Source organism: Marmota monax, unplaced genomic scaffold (assembly GCF_021218885.2).
Source record: "Marmota monax isolate L192 unplaced genomic scaffold, Marmota_monax_Labrador192_F-V1.1 WCK01_AAM20220418_F8-fsc00317, whole genome shotgun sequence".
NCBI lineage: Eukaryota > Metazoa > Chordata > Mammalia > Rodentia > Sciuridae > Marmota > Marmota monax.
The window spans coordinates 556,439-581,752 of NW_026693234.1; the positions used below are offsets into that span (position 1 = coordinate 556,439).

Consider the following 25,314-nt stretch of genomic DNA (forward strand, 5'->3'; position numbering starts at 1 on the left):
GCCCTGGAGGGAGCCTCCTTACAAGGTCGGAGTTGAAATCCAGACTGTAGGAGCTAGAGACCTTTAGAAAGGAAGACTGAGCCTGGATTGTAGAGGAATGAGAATGTCGGGAACCAGTTAGACTCAGTTCCGAGGACAAGAGGAAGACAGGAAAGTTTGGGGCCACCAAGAGGGACAGGAGAGGAGAGGGTAGACACCAGGGGCTGTGGGTGGGATAGAATTGGGAGGGGAAGGCGGAGAGCGATCTACTGCCTCAGGCCAGGCAGGAAGAAGCAGGGCCCAAAGCAGGGCCTCATGGATGGAGGAGCAGGGGGATTAAGATCCCGCCAGACGGGTGACATGTCGCGTGCTGGAGAAAGAGGGAGAAGGCCTGAGACTCAGGGCATTAGATCTTCTCCCCGAAGCCATCACGCTGGCCAGAAAAGGGATGCCAATCCTGAGACCCAGAATTCACTCCCCACCTTCACTGTTCTCAAATCACACTTTACACAAATTGGAACTTATGACTGTCCCTCTTAAAGGGACGGGGCCTCCTCTTCCTACATGACCATCCAGGTTCCTCTGCTCTTCCCAAGACTGTCTCACTCCTCCAGATGAGCTACAATGGCATGTCTATCAGATCTAGCCCCCAAGTCATACCTCCACCAGGACTTTCCTAGCGACGGGAGGGTCCTGTGAACAGGTGTGCAGGGCCTATCCCTGGAGCAGCGGAGACAGGTCCCTGTGCACACTGCCGACTTGGGACACCAGGTAGATAGACAGAGCTCAGGCCCAGGATCTCTGAACTCTAATGCCAGATCTAGCCCTGAACTTCTGGGCGTCCCTCTCTGGCCCTTAGTTGTCTCATTTATAAAATGGGGTGGCACCCTTTTTCTGGAAGACAGTCTCATAAGACGCCCCCTATTTAGGTCATTAGATATCATCACCACCTAAACTCTCTGGACAGGGCAAGGGAGGGAGAGGGTCCTGCAGCCCAGTGTGGCCCAGCCTGGCCCTCCTTGCTGCCCTACTCTGCCTCCACTTCAGCTGCCAGTCCTAGAGGCAGAGAAGCTGCAGGCCTGGGTCAAAACTCACCCCAGGCAAAGGCCATGCTGGGAGGCACTGAGTCATTTGCTGGTTCCTGTTGGCAACTGTCACTTCCCCTGGCGCCAGGTCCCTGGGGTCTCCCTCCTCCTCCCCAGCCCTCCAGCCTCTGTCCTCCATCCCCCAGTGTGACTCGAGTGTGCCCCCTGAAATCCTTGTGAACCCCAAGAAACACAGGAGAGCAGGAGTTTGAAGTTTCTAGAATTTAAATAGATAAAGTGCAACCACATAGCTTATCAAGACTGAGCACATCCTCTGAGTTGGAAGTTGGGGGGACGAGTGAAACCCAGGGATCTCCAGAGGCCAGGATGGACAAGAACCGCTCATCTTCACACCAGCAGGCAGGGTTTCAGTTTTCCCAAGTAACCCTGAACCCATCTCTCTGTCTTCAAGGCACAGCTCTCTCTGCCTCCCTTCAGCTTGAAACTGTGAACAAAGAACACAGGAGTGGGCTGAGTCGCCAGAGTCACCCACTGGGTACCGTGCCCAAGTCCCCTCTCCACGTCCACGCACCCAGGTGACCCTGAGTATTCTCTCTGGGCCTTGCTCTTTCCCTTTATATATGAAGTCACTGTGATCTGTGGCTTGCTCATGGGAGGAGGGGGGGGGGGCATCCAGAGCATCAGGAGCTCATTGATCGAGTTTCCTGGACCCTTCTCCTAGAGATTATGAGTGGAACAGAAGACTTTGGAGACACGCTGAGGATTAGCTTAGATGAAAAAAAAAAATTGGCATCCTTGAATATCTCTCTGCTTCAACTTTTAGTGTCTCCTGTCCGGCTAGGACCTCACTCATTCTCTGGACTCGTGTGTGTGTTCTTTTCTGATCTGCCCACTTCCCAATTTGACTATTGCCCAGTCCAGAGCCCAGCTCTGCCTCTACTCTCTGGGAGAACTTAGACAACTATCTCTTCCTCCAGGAACTTAAGTCGTCCTGATAACAGAAATGTGTGCTTCTGGGGTTTAGCAGAGATGACATGCGTGAAACTGCCTTAGAAAGCTGAGCAGTGTCTGTTACCCCAGTCAAGTGTGATGCAACCATCATGCTGAAACCCCTTCACCCAAAAGCAATATAGAGGCCACCTGATAACGTGGTACAGAGGAGCTCCCTGTCCCCAAACTACAGGTTAGCAAATGCAGAGGCACGAATAATCATCACAACCTTGTTCTTTCCACTACATGATAATCCCGGTGCTTGTGTTAAGCAATCCCTTCCTCCGGGCATACAATACTGGGATATAGTCATTGGCACCTTGGACTTGCCAGAAACAAGTCGCTGCAGGAGTTCCTGGCACCTGCTGCGCAGCTCCGCGCGCCCCCTAGCGCCCAAGTGCGGCTCTGCATGCGAGTTTTGGGGGGGGCCTCGCTCTCCGGATTTACAAAGCTTATTCTGTGGAACAGCGCCATCTCGTGTCTGCTCTTGTCATTCCTGCCGACCACATTCCCTCTGGAGGGGAAGGACCCGGCAGGTGATCACTCACATTGCAGCCTGGTAAGCGCAGGTGGAGCTGGTTTCTCTGTAACACTGGATCGTCTTCTGGGAAATCCTTTTCTGCGCAAATGAGAAGCAGCATCGGGAGGAAGACACGTGCACTAGGAGACAAGCACAGAAGACACCTTGCATCCCTCTCTCTCAGCCTCTCACCCACAAAGCCCCTCCCAGGACAGCCCCAGGCTTGGGGACCACCCAGAGGGCTCCAGCACAGCCTGGTCTCAGCAGCCACCCAGGTGTGGAGTTAGGTGAAGAGTCAGAAGATGGGTTCAGATCGGAGCTCCCTGCAAACTAGCTGGCAGCTGTGAGAAGGAACCCAGGCCTGGCTCAGACTTTCCTCCATTAAAAAAAGACTTTAGGCCTTGGTTTCTAATGGTTCATTTATTTTGACATTCCAGCCCAAGTGTATGGTTCTGTCCCCAGGGTTCTAGACCTCATAACCTGGGGGATCAGTCAGCCCAATGCACACAGGACACTGTGGTTCCGAGTACACAGACCCGGGGCCAGATGAGCTCAAAAAGAGAAGGGAAGAGCTCCCAAGAAGTAGCCAGCTCCCCTGCTCCCCTGATGCTTAGCTGGCTCCAGGCTCCACCCCTACTCGACTGGTTTCTACATTCCTCTTTCATCTACCCACTCCCCAGCCCCCAAAACTTTGCATTCCAATATTGGCTCCTTCCTCCTAGTTAAAAAAAAAAAAAAAAAAACTTTCATGTCTATTACTAGATGGATATTCCTCCAACCCTGGAGGGTCTGCATTACCAAACTCCATTTTTACCAAGAGAGAAATCCATCTGAGAATTAAAGGGCCCAAGACTTGCTCAACGTTAGCCTACTATTAAACGGCTCGAACCTTGGTCCTGCTTGCAGATTCTGCCCATGATCTAACACACTGTGGAGGCAAGACCCGAGGCAAGGCCCGGCTCCTCCTCTGGTCCTCAGGGCTCCCAGCTTGACTTAAAAATTTTGCAATTCCTCCAACTGCCTGCAGGGTCTGGACCAGACAGAGCCTCCTCAGGCTGAAGCTGGCAACTTCAAAGCTCTCCATGTTTGCTCCTGGTTCATGGTCCTACTGGCCAGCTCTGCCCCCAGCCCACTGGAATCCCCCATTCCTCCTCTTCAGGTAGGAGGAAGGCAGACAGAGTGGGTGAGTTCAAGGTGAGTCCTGCCCAAACCCCCAGAGCACCCGCCTGCCTGCCTGCCCTCCCCGGGGGTAAGCCAAGGGACTCGGACCACACTTACTGCTCTTGCTGTCCACGTCTTGTGGCCATGTTGCAGCCAGCAGCAGGCACACCAGGGCCACAGAGGTCAGTTTCATCTCGGATGTTTGGCTCCCGCCTCTTTGGAGCAGCCTCGGTGTGTTGGGTGAAGCCAAGGTAACTCTCTCTGGTCTCATCCTCGGTGCCTAGAGCTTTTATCTGAAGACCTGGGGTGGGGTTTCCCAGGACAAGGGGAAGAGGTGGGAGTCACAGGGACAGGGACAGTTACTCACACCCAGTGACCACATGGAAAAATCCTTTCCTCATCTCTCCTAGATGACATTCGAGGTATGTTTGGGTGCTGGTTGGCCTCAGGAACTTCCCCAAGTGCAGGAGCCAAGATAAAGATCTCGAAGAAGCTCTCCTGGCTGAGTGGGAAGTCAAGAAAGGTGAGCGAGAGGAAGTGGCCTGTGTGTGGCTTCTCTAGCCCACACAGTTCCATCCCAGCCGGTTGCCACGCATGACCCGTGGAGCAGGATGGAGCAGAAGCGTTCTGGGCCTGTGCAGAAACACAGGCTTGCCTTGGAATCCCCGTTCTGCAAACTCACAGTGGCCTGCCCTTGCCCAAGTCACAGAGCCATCCAAGATGGCAATAAGAATGCATATCACACAGAGGGACCTAAGAACGAAAGAAGAGTCTCTGTGGCCAGTGCCTGGCCCCCGGTATTTGGTATTTCTATTTTCTTAGTCCTCAGCACTTACTCTGCTTACCCTGTTCTGGGTCTTTCCTTAGCCCCAGGGAAGACAGCTCCCAAGGAGATGCAGGGCCTGAGCTGAGCTATTGTGCCTCAACGCATAGACAAACAAGATAAAGCCATGCAGTGTAAGGACTGCAACAGAGAGGACATGACCTGAGCCCTGAGGAGGGCGAGAAGCCACCTCACCCTGTAGTGTCCGAGAGTGATCTTTAGGCAAGGTCTCCTGCAGGCTGGTGTGGGGAGGGCCGTGCTAGGGAGGGGAAGGGGTTTCTGCAAGGACCTCAAGGAACATGGGAGCACACTTCATTCCAAGTCCAGAGGCAAAGCTGGACTGTGGGGGTGTAACGGGGAATGGCTAAAGAGAGATGTGACTTCCGAGGGGCCAGTTCAGACATTAAATCCATTGCTTGGAAGACACAGCACATAGCCCCGTGCACCTGTGTGTTCCTCATGATCCCATCCACAGGTGCTCAGGAAAAGGTAGCTGAGTCAAACGTACGTGTGGAACATGAGGCCCAGGTGCATGATAGAGTTGTAGAGGGGTGGCTGGACAGGTCTATTTGATCGTGAACTTGCCAGCTCAGACCCCTGCAGTGGCTCCCCACCGTCCATTGGGTGATGTGCAAGCAACCCACTGGACACTTATGGTGCTTTTTGTTAGGTCTCAGTGGATTCTTTCATCCTGTTGTGACCTCTCTCTCTCCCTCTGGGAACACCCCGTCCGTTTCCAATACCACTGTCTCCACCAAGTTGCTTGTGCTTTCCCACACCAACAGGATCTCCTCCTGCTTTGAATGTCCCTGTGCCTGGGTCACTACAGGAAGGTCTTATATTCCTGCAGCCCTCCTTGATGCTCTGGCATGGCTGGGTTGAAAGTGTCCTTCAAGACCATCCGCAATGGTGGCTCTTATATTTTTCTGAGAGCTTTTGCCAAGGTGTGAAAGTCTTGGCCCCATGTCACAATCAGAATGAAAAATGCATGTGCCTGTTCATGCTAGAGAAAGAAAACTCCAAGTGATTCTCTCGGCACCAGAAGGAAAGAATTGTGCATCTGCCATGAGTTCTTCATAGTATCCTGGATCAAAATGACTCTCAGAAAGGAAAGTCACTTGCTCCTATTGAGAATGGGTTGCAGAGACAGGGTGGTAGGACTTGAGCCCTGGCCATCTGACCTCCAAGTGCACCTGTCCCTGAGAATATGTTCAGCTCATTACTTCTGCTGAACCAGAAGCCATTTGGGGGGTTTTCTGTCACCCCCAAAATAGTAGAAGTAGTTGAGATCACTGTTGTCCCTCTCCTGTTTGTTCCCTTGGTCCCTGGAGATGGATGGAGTTTTATTCCATTACCCCGGCATCTCTGGGAAGAGGGGAGTTGATTGGCCAAATGTAACTATGGGTCCCTTAGACTTGACAAATGGAGAGGGAACAGTGTGGTCACCCAGGAAATTCTTTGCCCTCCCCCTCCTCTTGGGGCTGCCCCTCCAACAGCTCATTTCCCCTCCTCCCCCTTGCTGTGGCCACCACCAGCCCCACACAGGAAGAAGGACCAGCAAGACTTAGTCATGCCTTTCCTCCCGAGGCCCCCTTGGTACCTGGAGGGGACTTACTGCAGGCTCTGACCACACAGCAGCTTCATGGGCCACACAGGCATCTCCCCACTCCAACGTGGCCATCGACGGCAGGGACTTCATCTCTAGGCCCTAGCCCAAGGGCCAGGACCAAGTGATAACTCCCTAAGATATTTGCCACATTGTGTGAGCCGGGACGAAATGACCTAGGAAGGATGCCTGTGCAGGAAACACCCTCAGGATAAACATCATGACTCGTATAAATAAATCTTTCCTTTTTTATTGATGCATGTTAATTATACAGAATAGCGGGTTTCCTTGGGGAATGATCATACAGGCATATAACAGAATTTGATCAATTTCACTCCCTGATAGCTTCCCTTACCCTCCCCCTCCCTCCCTTGATCCCCTTCCTCTACCTTCTTTTTACCTTCATGATGTCATTTTTTTCCTTTCTAGCTTCCAATTTAAGAGAAAAATATGATATTTGTTGTTCTATGTCTGACTTATTTTGCTTAACTTAATGCTCTCCAGTTCCATCCATTTTCCTTCAAATGACTCAACTTCATTCTTCTTTATGGCTGAATAATACTCCAGTGTACGTGTGTGTGTGTGTGTGTGTGTGTGACATTTTCTTTATCCATTCATCTGTTGATACCTAGACTGGTTCTATAACTTGGCTATTGTGAATTGTGGTACTATAATCATGAGGATATATTATATATATTATGCTGACTTTAATTCTTCTGGATAAATACCTAGTAGTGGTAAAGGTGGATCATGTGGTAGTTCTATTTTTAGTTTTTTTGAGGCACCTCCATATTGATTTCTATAGTGGCTCTACCAATTTACGTTCCTACAGTGTCTAACCCCTTTCCCCACATCGTCACCAGCATTTATTATTGTTTGTATTCTTGATGACTGCTGTTCTGATGGAATCTCAGTGTAGTTGTTATTTTAATTTCCCTGATGGCCAAAGATGCTGAGTATTTTCATAAAATTGTTGACCATCTGAATTTTCTTCTTCTGAGAAGGGTCTGTTCATCCGCCATTACTTGACTGGGCTGTTGTTTGGGTGTTGAATTTGTTTGTGTTCTTTATGTATACAGGATAGTAACCCTCTGTCTGAGAAGTCGCTGGCAAGAATCTTCTCCCATTCTGTTAGAATATCTCTTCATGCTGTGGTTTCTTTTGCTGTGCAGAAGCTGTTCAATGTGATGCTATCCCATTTACGGATTCTTCTTATTACTTTCTGAACTACCTGAGTCCACTCAAGATGTCATAGCTGTAGCCTCTATGTTAAAGTATTTCCCCTGTTTTCTTCTAGCATTTGCCAAGTTTCTGGTCTACTTCCTAGGTCCATGATCCATTCTGAGTTGACTATTGTACAGGTGAGAGACGGATCTAGTTTCGTTCTTCTACATGTAGATAACCAGTTTTCCCAGCAAACAAAATTTTTCTTCTGATTCGATGTTTAGAAGCTAGGAGGTGCCTGAAGGTCGTTATTTTTATTAGTCATCTTTTCTGAAATAGGTACTAATTTACTGAAGACAGAGACCAGACAGACTTCAACCAGTGTGATCCATCTTAAAATCATCACTTCCAGTGGTGTCCATGGGTTCCAGGCTCTCTTGCCTCCCCCTTGCTGACCAGGTGGATTGGCGCCTGCCTGGCCACCTGCTCTTCAGTCACAGCTCAGCTCAGCTCCCCCATGGCCAGAGACCCATGGGGAAAAGGCATTTTCTCAGCACCACAGAGGTGCAGAAATACTTGTTGTTTTATCCACCTCTGGGACTGAGTCTTCCTAGTTTCCTTCCTGGTTTTCCTTCCTGTCTGGAGGAATAGGATGCTCTCTGGAGTCAGGCATCACTGAGTGAAATCTCAGCTCCACGCTTGGTCTTGGGCAAGTAGCTGAGGCTTTCTGAGCTCTGTTCCCTCTCATAAGCTCCAGTGCAAACTTGGTCCTGCTACATCTCTCCCTGTTGATTTCAAAATAAGCTCCCCCGATTTTAACCTAATTTTGAGCTATCTGAAGGGTTAAGTGATGTGTAAGAGGGAGGGAGGGGAGAGGAGAAGGAAAGGAAAGTTGGAAGGTTGAAGCCCCTTGTGGAGTACCCTACATGTACCTAACACCCCGGGGACAAGCAGGGCACAGCTCTGCCCTCGGGGACTGACAGCCCACTGGGGCGCAGGTCATGGTGGGAAAAGTGAGACAAGCTCCAGGGGACAGCATCCTGAGAGCTGCAGAGTGTATGGAAGCTGTCACCTCTCGCACCAGGTCCCCTTTCCTCCTGGGTCCTGGACCACGGTGAGGTGTCCACAGGTGACCAAGGCAATGCCACCACCTTCCTATAGGGGCCAACTTCCTAGCCTCCTTCCTTCTAAGCTGGTGCTGCTGACACCCAGTCCAGGCTTTGTGCTGCTGCCGACAGGAGCGCAGGGTCCTCTGGGGCCCTGGCCCAGGTCCGCTGGCCCCGCCCACAGCGTGGATGCGCAGCACCCCTCCCCCACCGGGAATCCAAAGCCCCGCCTCCTGGGGCAGGAAAATCTTCCTCCGTTTCTTCCTACCGCTGCACACTTCAGTTCTCCTTAGGGCCCCCCACCCCCACCCCGGTGTACCGCTCAGTCTCCATGTAAAAGAGCCATCGTGCCTCGCGCAGCAACAGGCAGCCTGAGGGTGCCCAAGGATGTCGCAGCAGCGGCCATTGCCAGCTTCTCTGTGTGCTGCTGAGCCTGACAACGTGGCCTGCTGTGCTGGGGTGAAGTGCAAACGTCGGCTCTGCTCACAGAGTCCTGCCCAGCGTGGCCACAGGGCTCTGGCCACACAGCCTGGCTCACTGTCCTGTTCTGCATGGATCCTGGAACTTCACCGGCCCTTCTGCCTGGAGCCTGTTTCTGGCTTCATGTGGTGGAGACCCTGCAGGCTGTGACCCCCAAGCTCCTGGAGTGACCCGTCCCCTTCCCTGTCCCCCCACCATCCCACCAGCAGCAGGCGTCTCATACTGTGGCAGTTTCCTAGTCCTCCTCATACACACACCCCTGCCTGGAAACTTCCAGAGGGCAGGAAGCCCTCCATCAAGGTCAGCATTTTGTTCTACGGTACCCAACTCCTGGTGGTGTGCGGGGATTATGCTGGAGAGGAGGAAATCTATTTTTTGTTGTTAATTTGGTTTTGTTTTTGTACCAGGGATTGAACTCAGCTTAACCACTGAGCCACATACCTACTCCTTTTTATTTTTAAGACAGGATCTTTTTAAAATTTATTTATTTATTCGGATTTGTTAGACATGACAGCAGAATGCATTTCAATTCCTAGTACACATATAGAGCACAATATTTCATGTCTCTGGTTGTACACAAAGTAGAGTCACTCCATTTGTGTCTTCATACATGTCTTTAGGGTAATGATGTCCATCTCATTCCACCATATTTCCTACCCCCCCCCACTCCCTCCCTTCCCCTCCCTCCCCTTTGCCCTATTGAAAGTTCCTCCATTCTTCCCATGCTCCCCCACCCATCCGCATTATGAATCATCACATTCGGCCTTTGGTTTGGGGGGGGATTGGCTTACTTCACTTAGCATGATGTTCTCCAGCTCCATCCATTTACCTGCAAATGCCATGATTTTATTCTCTTTTAATGCTGAATAATATTCCATTGTGTATGTATATACCACATTTTCTTTATCCATTCATCTATTGAAAGGCATCTAGGTTGGTTCCACAATTTAGCTATTGTGAATTGAGCTGCTATAAACATTGATGTGGCTGTGACTCTGTATATGCTGTTTTTAAGTCCTGTGGATATAAACTGAGGAGTGGGATATCTGGGTCAAATGGTGATTCCATTCCAAGTTTTCCAAAGATTCTCCATACTGCTTTCCAGATTGGTTGCACCAATTTGCAGTCCTACCAGCAATGTAAGAGTCTGCCATTTTCCCCCACATCCTCACCAACACTTTTTGTTGTTTGTAGTCTTAATAGCTGCCATTCTGAGTTGAGTGAGATGAAATCTTAGTTTTGATTTGCATTTCTCTAATTGCTAGAGATGTTGAACCTTTTTTCCTATATTTGTTGATTAATTGTGTATCATCTTCTGAGAAGTGTCTGTTCAGTTTCTTGGCCCATTTATTGATTGGGTTATTTGATTTTTTGGTGTTAAGTTTTTTGAGTTCTTTATCTCCTGGAGATTAGTGCTGTATCTGATGTGCATGTGGTAAAAATTTGCTCCCATTCTGTAGGCTCTTTTCACCTCACTGATTGTTTCTTTTGCTGAGAAGCTTTTTTGTTTGAATCCATCTCATTTAGTGGTTCTTGATTTTATTTCTGTCTATATAGGAGTCTTATTAAGGAAATCAGGACCTAATCCGACAAGATGAAGATTTGGCTCAGCGGTAGAGCACTCACCTGGCACGTGTGAGGCACTGGGCTTGATCCTCAGCACCACATAAAATAAATTAATGAATTAAAGGTATTGTGTTCAACTACAATTAAAAAATATTCTAAAAAATATTTTTTAAAAAATATGTCTTTAAAAAAAAAAGATAGGCTCTTGCTAAATTTCTTAGGCCTCGCTAAGTTGCTGAGGCAGGTTTTGAACTCACGATCCTCCTGCTTCAGCTTCCTGAGCCACTGGGATTACTGGCATGCGCCACTGCACCCCACTGAGAAGGAGAGTTGTAACCTCACTCAGTATGAAGAGGTTAGGGGACACACAGAAGTCACACAGGCGGCCAGTGTATGTGCCGATGGGCACCATTGCACATTTGGAATGCAGTGACAGCTGTAGTTCAGTGACAAGCTCCTTCATTCATTCATTCATCCCCTCTGAGAATGTCTTTGGAGGGTCCACTGTTTACAGCCCCTGCACAGTCAGGCTGGAGGGGACACAGCTGCACAGAGCTGTCCTCCAGGGCGCGGGCCCAGGGAGGACAACACATACCAACCAACAGCTGAGCACAGACAGCAAGGACCGTCACTAGTGCGAATACCAAAGGCTGAGGGCGGGCTCCTTGGGTTTTAGTGTGACGTTTCAGCTGAACCTGGAAAGGGGACGGTGAGATTTGCCAGGAGGGGTCCACCCTGGTGTGCAATGGTTCTGAGTGGGCCCTGGGGCCAGGGTGCTGTGTCCCAGCCCCAGCTCCTCTGAACACTAGTGTGTGGCTTCTTCGAGTTGCTTAACCTCTGAGCCTCGTCTCAATGGGGATAATAATGGTTTCTTCTTACAGGTTTATTTGGAAAGTTCATGCACAGGAACGGGGCGCGACATATTTCTCCAGGCAAATGGGAACAGTGACATCACAGCAGTGCGTGGGCCGGTGCCTTCAGAACTGGGGGCAGGAGGCAGGATAACTGGGGAGTAGCTAGAAACGCAGGGGTGGAGGAGGCCTGGGTCTGGTTGCACAAGTTCCTGTTTACTAGGCTCGTCCTTTGTACCCTACTGTCAACAGAGAGGGCCAATCTTTTGCTCAGAAGAGAGTGGGACTAGACTTGTGGGTAGGACTCAGGTTCCATGCTGAAGGCTGAGGACAGAAGGAAGGGAGGGGGGCCAGGCTCTAGGAGGAGGGGTGGGGGTCCGAAGAGAAACGGGCATGTGGTAATCAGGGTATGGGGACTCGGGCTTCGTCACTTCTTTTCTCCAGGAGCTTAGATGAGTCACCTCCACTCCCTGGGTATCGACTTTCTCACCTTCTGGCTATCTTCTTGTGGCTCTAGAAATGGAACTCGTATTGGGACCATTTGGGAAATTTAACACAAAGGACACACGCTTGAAGGACACATGAGGCCCTCAAGTCTGAATCCAGAGCAGTTGGGATGTCTAGAAAAGCCAGTGCCACAATCCGCCCCTTCAGAAGTCCCTGGCCTAGATGACCACCATTTGGCCTGGACGGCTTTGGCCTGGACGGCTGCTGAGACCCTCCCTAGTCTGGCATCAAGTGGCTCCCTGGGTCTGCAGGCGAGGGCAGATTCTGCTCCCCAGCCCCTGCCCACACCACCTTGCCCACCCCTGGTGCAACTAGCAGTTTGGACGAGGCCTGTCCACCACAAACAGTCCTGCTAAGGAGCACGCTGAGGAGAGCGCCAGAGACGCCCCTTCTCTCACTGAGGAGGATGAAGAACGCATAGACCCGAGGGAACTAATGCGGCACCGGGATCCCTCACCACCCTCGAACCTCGTTATAATGTCCCCCTCTGAAACCTAGCAAGCACTGAGGAGGTCAGACGGCAGGGGGCCTCCCAGGTGGGACGTGGGCTTGGACTCAGCTGAGTGGTTCTCAAGCCCCTGGCCCTGCACCAAACGCAAGCCCAGCCCCCGCAGTCTGAGGCTGCACCATCCTGCGGCTCAGCACACCCCACAGCCAGACTGCTGCTCACAAAGCCCCTGGACCTTTTGTCCTCCCTGCTCCTGGCCCCCATCCCACAGAGTGGACAGAGCCCTTAGAAAGAACTGGGTGGACCTGGTCACAGCATAGACGAGGAGCCTGAGGCCGAACAAGGAAAGGTGGGCTGTCACATGGAGACTTAGTGGGCTTCCTCTGTGATTTGCTGGCTTTGGGCTGATGTCTGCAGAGCTGAGTTGTGGACAGAGACGGAAGGTGGGCAGCACGGGAGCCCCAGGTGCTGAAGTCTTGCCAAGCCCCAGCTGAGGCCGGGGCAGCACCCACCCTTGCAGGGAATGGAGGGAGGAAAAGTATTTTCACCCACAGAGCAAAAATGCGGGCGCAGGAAGTGGCATCAATGACTCTAAAGTATGCCCACTGCAACCCACAAGGCCACCCCTCACTGAGGAGACTCCCCACAGGCTGCTGGGAAAGTCCCCTCCCCTCCCTGGGGTGGCAGGCAGGGTGACCTGGGACACAACAGAGCCCACAGTCCATTTCCCAATGCATCCTGTGTCCAGAACCCTGGAGGCCAAGCTGGGCCTGGCCAGGATGCCTGCCTGCCTGCCCGCCCACCCAGGTCTCTCAGGCCTGGCCCCTGTGGAGAGAAGATCCCATCTCTAGGGCAGCTTGGGGGTGGGGTCTCTGGGCATCAATTTTCTCACCTAAAATGTGGGAAGGTCCCATCTCTAGGGGTGGGGACTCAGGGCAGTCTCTGAAGTGAGCTCACCTGAGCACAGAGACTGCCCTGAGCCCTGAGCCCTGACCCCTGCCCTCAGCAACTGGAGCCAGGCCTCAGAGGCACTGACCAATCAGAGCCCAGCTTTCCATCTTCTAGGCTGCCTCTCCACCTTCTGATGTGGTGCACAGAACAGCAGGCTCTGGGGTCAGTCGCCTGCACTTTAATTCAGGTTGCTACTCAAGAGTGCCTGACCCCTTCCGATCATCTCCCCGGACCTCTGCAAACGGAGTTCACAGTGCCCCGGCCTGAGGGCTATTGTAAGGACTCCAGACAGAGCCAAGTGGCAGCTGTGACTCCTGCATGTCTTATTTGCTCCTTTTCTTCTTGGTTTACCTGAGGCCTTTTCTTTAGCTCCTCTGAAAAGCTGATCCCAAGTCAGCTGGGTCCTGTTTCTCAGCTGTGGCTGGTGAGCCTCGCTTCCCACCCAGCCAAGGCTCCAGCCTCTGGCTGGACTCAGCTGAGTGGTTGAGTCCCACCAGCCCCGTCCCACGACCAAATGGGTTATCTGATTTGCAAAATGGAAATGATGGACCTCTCGTCCAACAGCTAAGAATTTCAAGACGGTGACCACAGAAATGGCACCGCTCTTCTGCCAGGAAGCCTTGATGCCCTGATTCTGCCTCCTGTTGGGGAGACATCGATCTGGGCACTTCCTGGAACCTCCCACTGCACCCCGTGCCCCCTGCTGCCCTGGCTTGGAAGGACTTTCCAAAGTCCCACCACTATGGTCTTATCATTGTTTCCAAGTCCTTGACATGAAGACGTTTCCTAAATGAGGCAGAGGGACCTATTACATTTTCCACAAACCTCACTCCATGTGACACGATGACCTTCCTGTCATACCCTCCCCCTGCCGTTTCCCCCAGCAGAATCAAAAGGCCCCAGCTGCTGCTGGCCAGGCTGAGATGACAGAGGAGGGACGGCGGAGAGGACACTTCCGTCCTGCCCACTGTCTCTAGCTAGGGCTACTTTCCATCGTAAGTTTCTCCTACCACTCAAGAGATCAGCGTGACTCAATGTGTTGGGCACCTGGCCCAGCGCCTGGCCTAGGTTAGGACCAATTAAAGGAGTCATTAATCACCACTCTCTTCTGCCACCCCCTCCTTCCACCTCCGTCGCCTGCTCTCCTGCTGTGGTGCAGCCGAGGGTGGGAGGGTGGCCCTGGGCACCCCTTACCTCTTGCTTCACCTCCTGTTGTGCACAGTCATGCCAGCGCCCCGGAAAGGGAGGGGATTGTAGCCTGGCTTTTCTCCCAACTCATCTGCATGTGCATCCTCATCTGTAAGTTAGAGATGCTAATTTCTTTCCTGCTCAGCTGATAAAAAGGGCATGAGCCTCAATGGAGGCTGCTGGCTGGCTGGGGCATGGGTGAAGCAGAAGGTTATCAGCAATGCCACCTCCACCCCTCGCCCCTGCCACCACGGCCTCTGCCTGGCCTCTCTTTCTAGCCCAGCGATGGAGATAGCCCATCATCTTGCCTGATCTCGCAAGGATCCCTGACCCACTGGCCCACGTCCTTCCATAAACATTCCCTGGCCACGGCTCCTGCAGCATGTGGCACTCCTGGTTTCCCTCCAACCTCTGTTACCCCCAAACCCAGTACGGGCTCCTCCTCTGTCCACCCCTTACTTTTTTTTTTTTTGAGTGCTAATACCCATAATTAATATTCACTTAAAATAATGATAATATGTATTTTAAATGTTATTTAAGTGTGTGTTTTTAAGTTAGGTATATATGACAGCAGAATGTATTTGGACTCATTGTACACAACTGCAGCACAACTTGGCATTTCCATGGTTGTACACGATGTAGTGTCACACCATATGTGCAGTCATACATGTATCTAGGATAATGATGTCCATCTCATTCCACCATCTTTCCTGCCCCCATGCTCCCTCCCTACCCTTCCTCCCCTGTGCCCAATCAAAGTTCCTCCATTTTTTCCATGCCTTCCCACCCCCGACCCCATTATGGATCAGCATCCACTTATCAGAGAGAACATTCAGCCTTTGGTTTGGGGGGATTGGCTTACTTCACTTAGCATGACATTCTCCAACTCCATCCATTTACCTGCAAATGCCATGATTTTATTCTCTTTTAATGCTGAGTAATATTCCATTGTGTATATATACCACAGTTTCTTTATCCATTCATCTATTAAAGGGCATCTAGGTTGGTTCCACATTCTAGCTATTGTGAATTGAGCTGCTGTGAACATTGATGTGGCTGTGTCCCTGTAGTATGCTGATTTTAAGTCCTTTGGGTATAGACCGAGGAGTGGGATAGCTGGGTCAAATGGTGGTTCCATTCCAAGTTTTCTAAGGAATCTCCATACTGCTTTCCATATTGGTTGCACCAATTTGCAGTCCCGCCAAGAATGTATGAATGTGTCTTTTCCCCACATCCTCACCAACATTTATTGTTGTCTGTATTCTTGATAACTGCTATTCTGACTGGCATGAGACAAAATCTTAGAGTAGTTTTGATTTGCATTTCTCTAATGACTAGAGATGTTGAACATTTTTTCATATATTTGTTGATCAAATGTATATCTTCTTCTGAGAAGTATATGTTCAGCTCCTTAGCCCATTTATTGATTGTGTTGTTTGTCTGTTTTGTTGTTAAGTTTTTTGAGTTCCTTATATATCCTGGAGATTAGTGCTCTATCTAAACATGTGGTTGGCAAAAATTTGCTCCCAAAATGTAGGCTCTCTGTTCACCTCATTGATTGTTTCTTTTGCTGAGAAGAAGCATTTTAGTTTGGGTCCACCCCATTTATTAATTTCTTAGTTTTATTTCTTTCACTTTAAGAATCTTGTTGAGGAAGTCTAATCCAACATGATGAAGATTTGGGCCTACTTTTTCCTCTCTTAGGTGCAGGTCTCTGGGCTAATTTCTAAGTCCTTAATCCACTTTGAGTTGAGTTTTATACATTTTTGAGAGATGGGGGTTTATTTTCATTTTGCTGCAAATGGATTTCCAGTTCTCCCAGCATCACTTGTTGAAGAGGCTATCTTTTCTCCACTGTATGCTTTTGGCACCTTTCTCTAATATGAAATAACTGTATTTATGTGAGCTTGTCTTTGTGTTTTGTATTCTGTACCATTGCTCTACATGTCTATTTTGGTGCCAATACCATGCTGTTTTTGTTACTGTAGCTCTGTGGTATAATTTAAGGTCTTGTATTGTGATGTCTCCTGCTTCCCTTTTCTTGCTATGAATTGCTTTGGCCATTCTAGGTCCTATCATTTTTCCAAATGAATTTCATGATTGCTTTTTCTATTTCTATAAGGAATGATATTGGGCTTTTAATTGAAATTGTATTGAATCTGTATAGTGCTTTGGGTAGTATGGCCATTTTGACAATTCTTCCTATCTAAGAGCATGGGAAATTTTTCCATCTTCTAAGGTCTTCTTCAATTTATTTCTTTAGTGTTCTGTAGTTTTCATTGTAGAGGTCTTTCACCTCTTTTGTTAAGTTGATTCCCAAGTAGGTTTTTTTTTTTTTTTTTTGAGGCTATTGTGAATGGGTAGTTTTCCTGATTTCTCTTTCAGAGGATTCATCATTGATGAATAGAAATACAGTTGATTTATGGGCATTGATATTATATACTACTACTTTGCTGAATTCATTAATAAATTCTAGAAGTTTTCTGGTGGGCTTTTTTGCATCCTCTAAGTATAGAATTATCAGCAAATAATGATAGTTTGAGTTCTTCTTTTCCTATCCACATACCCTTAATTTCTTTCATCTGTCTAATTGCTCAGGCCAGAGTTTCAAGGACCATGTTGAATAGAAGTGGTAAAAGAGGCCATCCTTGTCTTGTTCCAGTTTTTAGAGGGAATGCTTCCAATTTTTCTCCGTTTAGAATGATGTTGGCCTTGGGTTTAGCATAGATGGCTTTTACAATGTTGAGGTATGTTCCTACTATCCCTAGTTTTTCTAGTGTTTTGAACATGGAAGGGTGCTGTATTTTGTCAAATGTTTTCTCTGCACCAATTGATATAATTATATGATTCTTATCTTTAAGTCTATCTATGTGATGAATTATGTTTATTGACTTCTGTATGTTGAACCAAACTTGCATCTCTGGAATGAACCCCACCTGATCATGGTGTACTATTTTTTTTTAAATATGTTTTTGTATGCAATTTGCCAGAATTTTATTGGAATTTTTGCATCAATGCTCATCAAGGATATTGGTCTGAAATTTCGTCCCTTACTTTTGATGCCCCCCTAGCCTGTGAGGGATAACAGTAGCTAAGAGCTCGCGCTGGTTGAATGCTTCTTGTATTCTAGGCCCTTCTCTAAGCAATCCATGCTTGTTAACTGTCTAATCTTCCTCACAGCTCTGAAAGCAGATATTATTCTTAGCTCCCATTTCACAGATGAGGAAACCGAGGCACGGAGAAGGCACATTGTCCAAAGGTCACTGAGCTAGTCCCTGGGGAAGTGGATTCAAATGCAAACTGCCTCCAGACAGCCAGCGCTCAGCACCACCTCTCGGTACAGCGTGCTCCTGGCTGCTGCCCAACAGCTTAACTTACCTGGCAAGGTTCCTACCAGTCGGGCAACATCCTACACCACCTGCGATTCCATATATAGCTCTCTAAATATCTACCAATGTAATGAGACCCTAGTCCCTGGATGGAATGACACGCCCTTCCGCCCAACACACCCAGGTCTTTACACATGTTCCCTGGCTAGAGGGAACGATCTCCACGCTGTTTCATCACCCGGTGGGCGGCCACTCTTCCGTGTCAAGATGGCTCCCCAAGGCCTCCTCCACCTCCTCCCCAACCTCCCTCCCTTCCCAATGCCAGGCACTCTGCCCATCTCTCTGCAGAAACACACCCCACCTCACAATGTAATCTATTAGTTCCCTTGCTGCTCTCTTGGCTGGACTCTGAGATCCCCAGACCATTCCCCACGTCTGCACCATCTTCCAGGCACCCCCAAATCCTGCCTTTCCCACAATGTGTCATCCCAACTGCAAGAAGACCGTCCTCTGCTTTCTTCGTAACATTCAGATAGTTTCGGGGGGGTCTCAAAGTTACAGCTTCACCGGAGAGTTACCTCCCCTGTCTGTCTGACAGGGCTGACTTCCAAGGAGGGAGCAGTGACTTGGGATCATAATAATAGTCTTTTATATGGTCACGGTATTGATGGCTTGCTCAATCCCTTGTACCCATTTATAGCTTTGAGACTCACAACAAAGTATGGAATTGATATTACCAAACTGTCCCAAGTGTGAGGAAACCAAGGCTCAGTGAGATTAAGGACACACAGACAGGACCCCACCCAAATGCTCCGAGCAAAACAGCCCCCCCCCCTGAGCTGAATATTTAAAATGTCATTGGTGATGACTCTGTCTTCTTTTCTCCTACTAGGAAGGCCATCATCACCGACATCTGGACATCACTCTTTAAATACATAACCTTTTCTCCCCAGCCACCACCCTGCAAGTCCAAGAGACCTGCAGCCCCATGTTGAAGCAGATTCATGCAAAGTGAACATAGGACAGGTAAAAGGCCACGCTGTGAGATCAGTTGGAGTCTTCCCACGGATATTTTCCTGAGCAAACCTCTGCCACCGTCTGACCTGTAAAAATAAGTAAGCAGGTAAAGGCAATCTGGCCTTCCTAATTCAAGCACATCAACAGAAAGGCAGGCTGAATTTAAGACTATTATTAAACAAATGTGTTTCTCTTACTTTCAACCATGTATAATTCCTTTTAACGGTTTTATCGGTAAAAGGTATTTAGAAGATATGCTTTAATGGCGAGTTTATTGGGATTTATAATTAGCAGAGCAATTGTGAGCACTTAAAAGTACTTGGAAGCAGATTAAACCCACTAAGGGGAATCAACCACTCAAAAACATAAAAGCAGTGTCCATTACATGCCAGCAATCACCGGCTGATCAGATATGCACGGACTCACCCAGCTACAGCAAATCTTACTTCTGATGCGGTATTTGACAGCCCTTCCAGCAAGAATCCCTCATTGATTAAGTCAGCAGATACTTAAAAGATGCCTACTATGTGCTGGGCACTCTTCTAGGCTGAGAACTAAATACATCTGGCACTTGTCCTTGTAAACCTTATACCTTGTGAGAAAGACATAACTTCCAAGCAAGCTAATATATAAACTAGATGATTTCCAATCAGATAAGTCAATGAAGGAAACATAGTGCACAGATCTGACTATAGGAGAGATTAATGAGTTTGCAGTCAAGCTGGGACCTGAATGACAAGAAGCTATGAAAACAGACAGATGGAACATTCTAGGCAGAGAGAATGGCAGGCACAAAGGCCAAGTGTATTTTAGCTTATGCTGCCCCCTGAATAAGATGCTGAGACAAAGATTTAAATGAAAGCAGTTTCTCTGGGAGATGCAGAAGAAATAAGTGTGGGAGCAAGAGAGGGAAGGGAAGCCCTTAATAAAAAAAAAAAAACCATGTTTTCCAGGAAGCCCGATGTGGGCTGGGTGGTAGGAAACAGTGTGGGACACACTCCTGAGTTGCCCCAGGCAGGAGCAGGGTGTGTGAGGTGCTTACACTCCAGTTCCTGTCAATCATGGCTGACAGACTCCCTGGTCACCCGCCCCCCGCAGCCTGCTCACGGGCAAAGCAGTCTTTAGTGGCCGAGGTCAGCAGATGCACAGTGAAATTCAAGGAATGACGAAGGGATGTGGTCAAAGGTGGGACAGGACCCACAGGCAGGAGGATGGGGGGGTGGGCAATGGAGGGAGGGTTGTCACTTAGGCGTGGTGTAAGAGATCAGAGTTGCCCCAGGCAGGAGCAGGGTGTGTGAAGTGCTTACACTCCAGTTCCTATCAATCAGACTCCCTGGATCCTGAGGGGAACAAGTCTAACCCCCTGGATCCGTGGGATGGGCTATTCCAGGCGGGCACCTGTTAGGTGATTTGGGTCCGTCACTCCTACCCATCTGGGCCTCAGATTTCTCCCATGAGAAGTTAGGGAACAGGACAAACTAACTTCTAAAGACACTTTTAGCTCTAATACTATATGGCTTTGAGGAACAAACGTCTCTTTTGACATTTTTAGTGGTTTTTAAGAATTGCACAAATCTCTGTGACCCATTATTCAAGACAAGAGCTAAGGCTTTGAGAAGAACTAAGTCTAACCAGATTTTCCCCAAGTCCCCCAACCCAGGGTGACCAATATCTCAAATTCCCTCACTTCCTTTTCTCTATAATATAGTCAGTGTACGCTTCTACATGTAGAGTCATCCCTCGGGGTCCTCGGGAGATTGTCTCCAGGAACCCCTAAAATCTGAATATGCTCAATTCCCTTATGTCAAATGGCATACATTTGCATATCCCCTGGGCAATCCTCCCAGGGATTTTAAGTCATCTCTAGGTAGCTTTTAATACCTAATACAAAGTATATGTAAATAGTCGTTATACTGTATTATTAATAGAACAATAACCAGAAAAAAAAGTTGTACATGTTCAGAATTGATGGAATTTTTAAAAATATTTTCAATTCACGGTGGTTTGAATGCAATGGGTTACAGGAGCCTAGATATAGAGGTCTGACTATATGTATTTTTACTTTATAAAATGGGTATCATGCTGTCCCCAAGGATTTTTGTTGAGTAATACTTTGTTACTCCTACTGAGTATCACTGAAGTTCATGTGTTTTCAATGTTGTATAATATTCCATTGAGCAAGCCATGAGACATCTTGTTCATTTACATTCTTTTTATGGATATTTGAGCTTTTTCTAAATTTCTGCCATGGGAAACAGTAATAAGCACTCTTAAAGATGACGATCGTAAGTCTGCACGAGTTTCATTAAGTGTATCTGAAGAGGTGGGCTTGCTGGGTTGGAACATTCGCTGTTACACAGTTGTGTCTGTCAGCTGTATTTCCTCTTCTGTGAGACGTCCCCCCCTGTCTTTGCCACTTTTCTCTTGATTGTCTCTGTTTTGCTTATCGGCAGCATCAGCCTGTTTCCTGTTGAATGCATGGGCTCCTGATCATTTTATGTGCTGAAAAATCAGTCTTATTCAATCCAGATGGGCAGCGCTTTCAGTAATGTAACACTCCTAGAGACTTGTTTTGTTTGGGTACCAGGAATGGAACCCAGGGGGCACTTCACCACTGAGCCCCATCCCAGCCCTCTTTATTTTTTACTTTAAGACAGGGTCTCACTAAGTTGCTGAGGCTGGCCTCAAAATTGCAATCCTCCTGCCTCAGCCTCCCAAGTCGCTGGGATGAAAGCTATGCTCCACCATGCCTGGCTTCAGAGACTGCTTTTGAACTATCAGTAGCCAAACCCACAGTTTATTTGTACAAAGGCCTTGCTCTCTAGATGTGACCTCAAGCACTTGAATACCATCAGGTTTTATGAGACCATCTCTTACCCGTGAGCCTTTTTATCCAAATAACAGGATTTCCTAGGAAGATATTCTTCTTATCAGAGGTCTTATCAAAGACGGTGACCTCATGCCCTGGATTTGGTCCTGGCCACCAGGTTGAGTGTTAATAACCATGCTTTGATTTGATCTGTGCTCTAAAGCTATGTCTTATTTTGAGAATATTTTACAAACTTCAAAGGTGAGAAAGAAGAGATGATTGCATCTTTCAAATCCTGTATGCCCTAGAATGCCTAGATTCTCTGATTCCTTTCAGTTTCGTTTGCAAATGAGCCAGTTCTTTTGCTGATGTCATCTTTCTCGTAGCACTTCTTGCAACACAGCGCAGCTAGCATCCATTAACACACACAACAACATTTGGTCTCTAAACCTCTTCTCCCAAAGCCTCAGATTCAGTAGTTTTATTTTCTGCCTTCCAAGTTAGACATGTGACGGTTTTACCAAATGTTATAGTACTGCTTTATGTAGGTTACCATTTTTCCAATCCTGTGTAGAAATGATCTTGCTGCCTGCCACTTAGCCCCAAAGCCAAAATTATACATCTAATTAGAGTAACACTCACTTCTAGGCATTAATCTCTGTGTTAGTATGCTTTTGCTACAATAACAAGCAGCCCCAAAATATCCATGACTTCCATCAAGAAACATGGCTATCTTGCTCCCAAGTGTGCGATCCCATTGCATCTTGGCTCCAAGCTGTGGGCTGGGTCAAATCTTCCCTATTCCTGGGCTTGGGGTAAGGAACAGCTTTTGCTGAGGATGTGTTATTCTCCTGGCAAAGAATCCATGAGAAAGTGTTGGCAGAGATTTGCAATGCTTTCCAAACTTCTGCCAGGCTATGACACATGTCCTCTCTACTAGTATCTATTGGCTCAGGGAAAAAATGTGGCTAAGCCCAGAGTCAGTGGTGTGGGAAAACATATTCTGAATCATTTTAAACAAGAACACAGCATCCGATGGAGAGGGAGGAGCTCTTCATATTCTCTTGTACTAAACCTGTAGGTATGTGCATCATGACAGATTCTCTGATTTGTAACTTGTTTTCGGGTTGTCTTTTAAAGCAAGAAAACTCGTCCTTTAGGTACAAATTTGTCAGCCATTTCTTTTACATCAACACTTTTGCTTTATTTAAAGACACAAGGCTAAAATATATTCCCTAAGATTTACAAAAAAAAAATCCATCAAGATTTTCTTTTTAAAACTTTTTAAGACATCCTTCGACCATTAAACCATCTGGAATTGATCTTCTTTGTGTGCTGTAGAATGTATGGATCCAATTTGACCTTTTTTTTTTTTTACAGATTGCAATTTCTCCAGGCCTCGCCTTTGATCTGTCCCTCCTGTCCCCTCTGATCTAACATGAGAAACTGTGTCACACACCACCGCTTCATGCACACGTGGCTCTGATCCTGAACTTTCACTTTTCATTTCATTGGTCAACTTGGTCAATCCAATGTTGACCTGCCACTCAGAACAAGTCCTGGTGTCTGGTGATGTAAATCCCCCTCTGTGGTTGCATTTAAACTGAAAGCATCCTAGAAGCATGCAGACTTTTACCCTTCTTTAGAAAAAGTTGAGCCACCTCATCAAGTTCCAGGAAATTCTGTCAGGCACCAAGCCATGCTCTGAACAGACACTGGCCTACTGGACCCTAGGACCACCCAGTGAGGGATGGCGTCCCTCTCCCCATACTACAGATGAGAAAACTGAGGTGCACCCAAAGGACTGGTGCACCCACAGCATCAAAGTAGCAGCTCTAAGATTCGTCTCCCTTGAGAGCATCCGGAGGGCCCCCATCACAGACTTGGGATTGCCTTGTGCTCGGCTAGGAGGCACTGAACGGAACCTCCCCTCTGGGTACCACAAGAAAGGTCAAAGACCTCATCAAACAACTGACATTTCCTGTCACTTCTATGCAACCCTCAGAGTACCCAGCTCATCCACGCACACCGTGGATGGAGGTGATAAGCCTCAGACCACAAACGGTGGTGTGCCTTGCAAAGTCACCAGCAGTGCCTGTCACTTTGCTGAGCATTCCTGCTGATGGCAGAAACTATGCAGGCTACCTCTGAGTCAGCGTGTTCTCACTGATGAAAACGAGCAGGCAGAGGACTGACTTCTGTGGATGGTTCATGTTCCAAGGAGAAGTTGGTCAGTTGGTCTCCACAATAGAGGGGTCTCTCCCTCTCCACCCACCCCCCGCCACCCTGTATGTGTGTGCAGGTCTATCCATAAGAGCAAACTCTATAGTATCTGGGCTGTCCCTTTCACAGCCATAGTAGCCTTTAGCTCTTGCAAGAGAAGCAGGGGATCTTGGTACTCCTCTTACACACAATGAAACCAAGGTGGTTCAGTGACTGGCCAACCCATCCCATTTCTCCAGGCTCCCAGAGGCAGGCTATTTAAGGCACTTCTTTTGCAAGACCATGATGAGCAACGCGACAGTGTGGGTGAGCAGTGGCTTTCGGGAGTGTGCCGGCAGCAGCAGCAGCACCTCCTGGGGACTTGTTACAAATACAAGCTCTTGGGCTCTACTGCGACTTAAACTCTGAGAACAAGGCCCAGTGATCTCTGTATTAACAGGTTTGCTATGCCCTGTCTTTGTGCCTACAGCTTGAGAACCACTGATATAGAGAACCTACCATGATGCCCAACAAATTTAAAATGATTATTCACTATTTTAGCCAAAGGTCACAGAGAGAGTTGATGCAGAAGCAAGGACTTATCCTCTGGCCTGACTTCTAGACGACTCTTTCCACCAAGAGTCATCTTAGCATCTAGGAAGGAGATTCCTCTGTCTGGGAGGACTCGTCCTCAGGTCAGTAGTGATCTGGACATATGGCATGTTGGGTCTGGGCAGAATAGTGAGCTGAGGCGCAGGCCCATGGAGAGCTGTGGTCACTGTGTAGTTGGTCACGTAAGAGTCCCATAGGTGGAGTCCGGGAGGGAGGCTTGCTCACTCAAGTGCACTCATGTATTATTCTACACATTAGTCTGTGTCTGCCCTCACACACGTGGGTCCTTAAGTCTGATGCAGAAGTGGGTCGGTGAAGGGCCAACTTAGATTTGACTTGGCTTTTATATTACAGATATATATTTAGGAATTGAAAATCATCTTGACAACATTAAAGTACATGCAAAAAAAAAAAAAACACCAAGTCAAATCAATAATGATTGCATCACAACCAAGAACTGTTTGTTTCTCGACTTTCACGATTTCTCTCTTTGTAGAAAAACCTTTTTACTGTCCCGATCACCCCGAACACAAAATCAATCGTGTGTTCTTTTCACACTGACTGCCTTGTGAGTGTTTTTCTGTGATTTTGCTTCTTAATTTCCATAATTGCCATGGTAATGACTGGAAAATATTTCATCCGATGGAGGTGACATAATGCAATTATAGACATTTAGCTGGTTATTTCTAAATAACACTGTTCTGAGTGCTTTTCTATAAGTCCCGTTTTCTACTTGTGATGTTTTCTTCAGATTAACTTCCTAGAAGAGGAATTCTAGGAAAAGAGGACACGGGCACACCCCTGGCCATGGGAACACAAAGGAAAAACATTTCTAAAAGGAATGTAGCCATTAGCTCTGTCGGTAGCCATATAAATATGCCCAATTGACAACATCGGGCCTCCAGCACCAAGGGCTCTTATGCCATTCCTTTTTTGACAACATAATAAGAATGAAATTG

The 25,314-nt window shown here is 48.0% G+C and overlaps 1 protein-coding gene across 1 annotated transcript; it reads right to left on the reverse strand.

Moving 5' to 3' along the window:
• Positions 1 to 1,312: 1,312 nt before the first annotated feature.
• Positions 1,313 to 5,943, reverse strand: Ccl1 (C-C motif chemokine ligand 1). Its single transcript, XM_046456106.2, has 3 exons — positions 3,814 to 5,943; positions 2,564 to 2,675; positions 1,313 to 1,509 (listed from the first exon to the last, which is right to left on the reverse strand). The coding sequence occupies exons 1-3, from the start codon at positions 3,965 to 3,967 to the stop codon at positions 1,413 to 1,415; spliced, it is 363 nt and encodes a 120-aa protein (XP_046312062.1). The 5' UTR covers positions 3,968 to 5,943; the 3' UTR covers positions 1,313 to 1,412.
• Between the last annotated feature and the right edge of the window lie 19,371 nt (positions 5,944 to 25,314).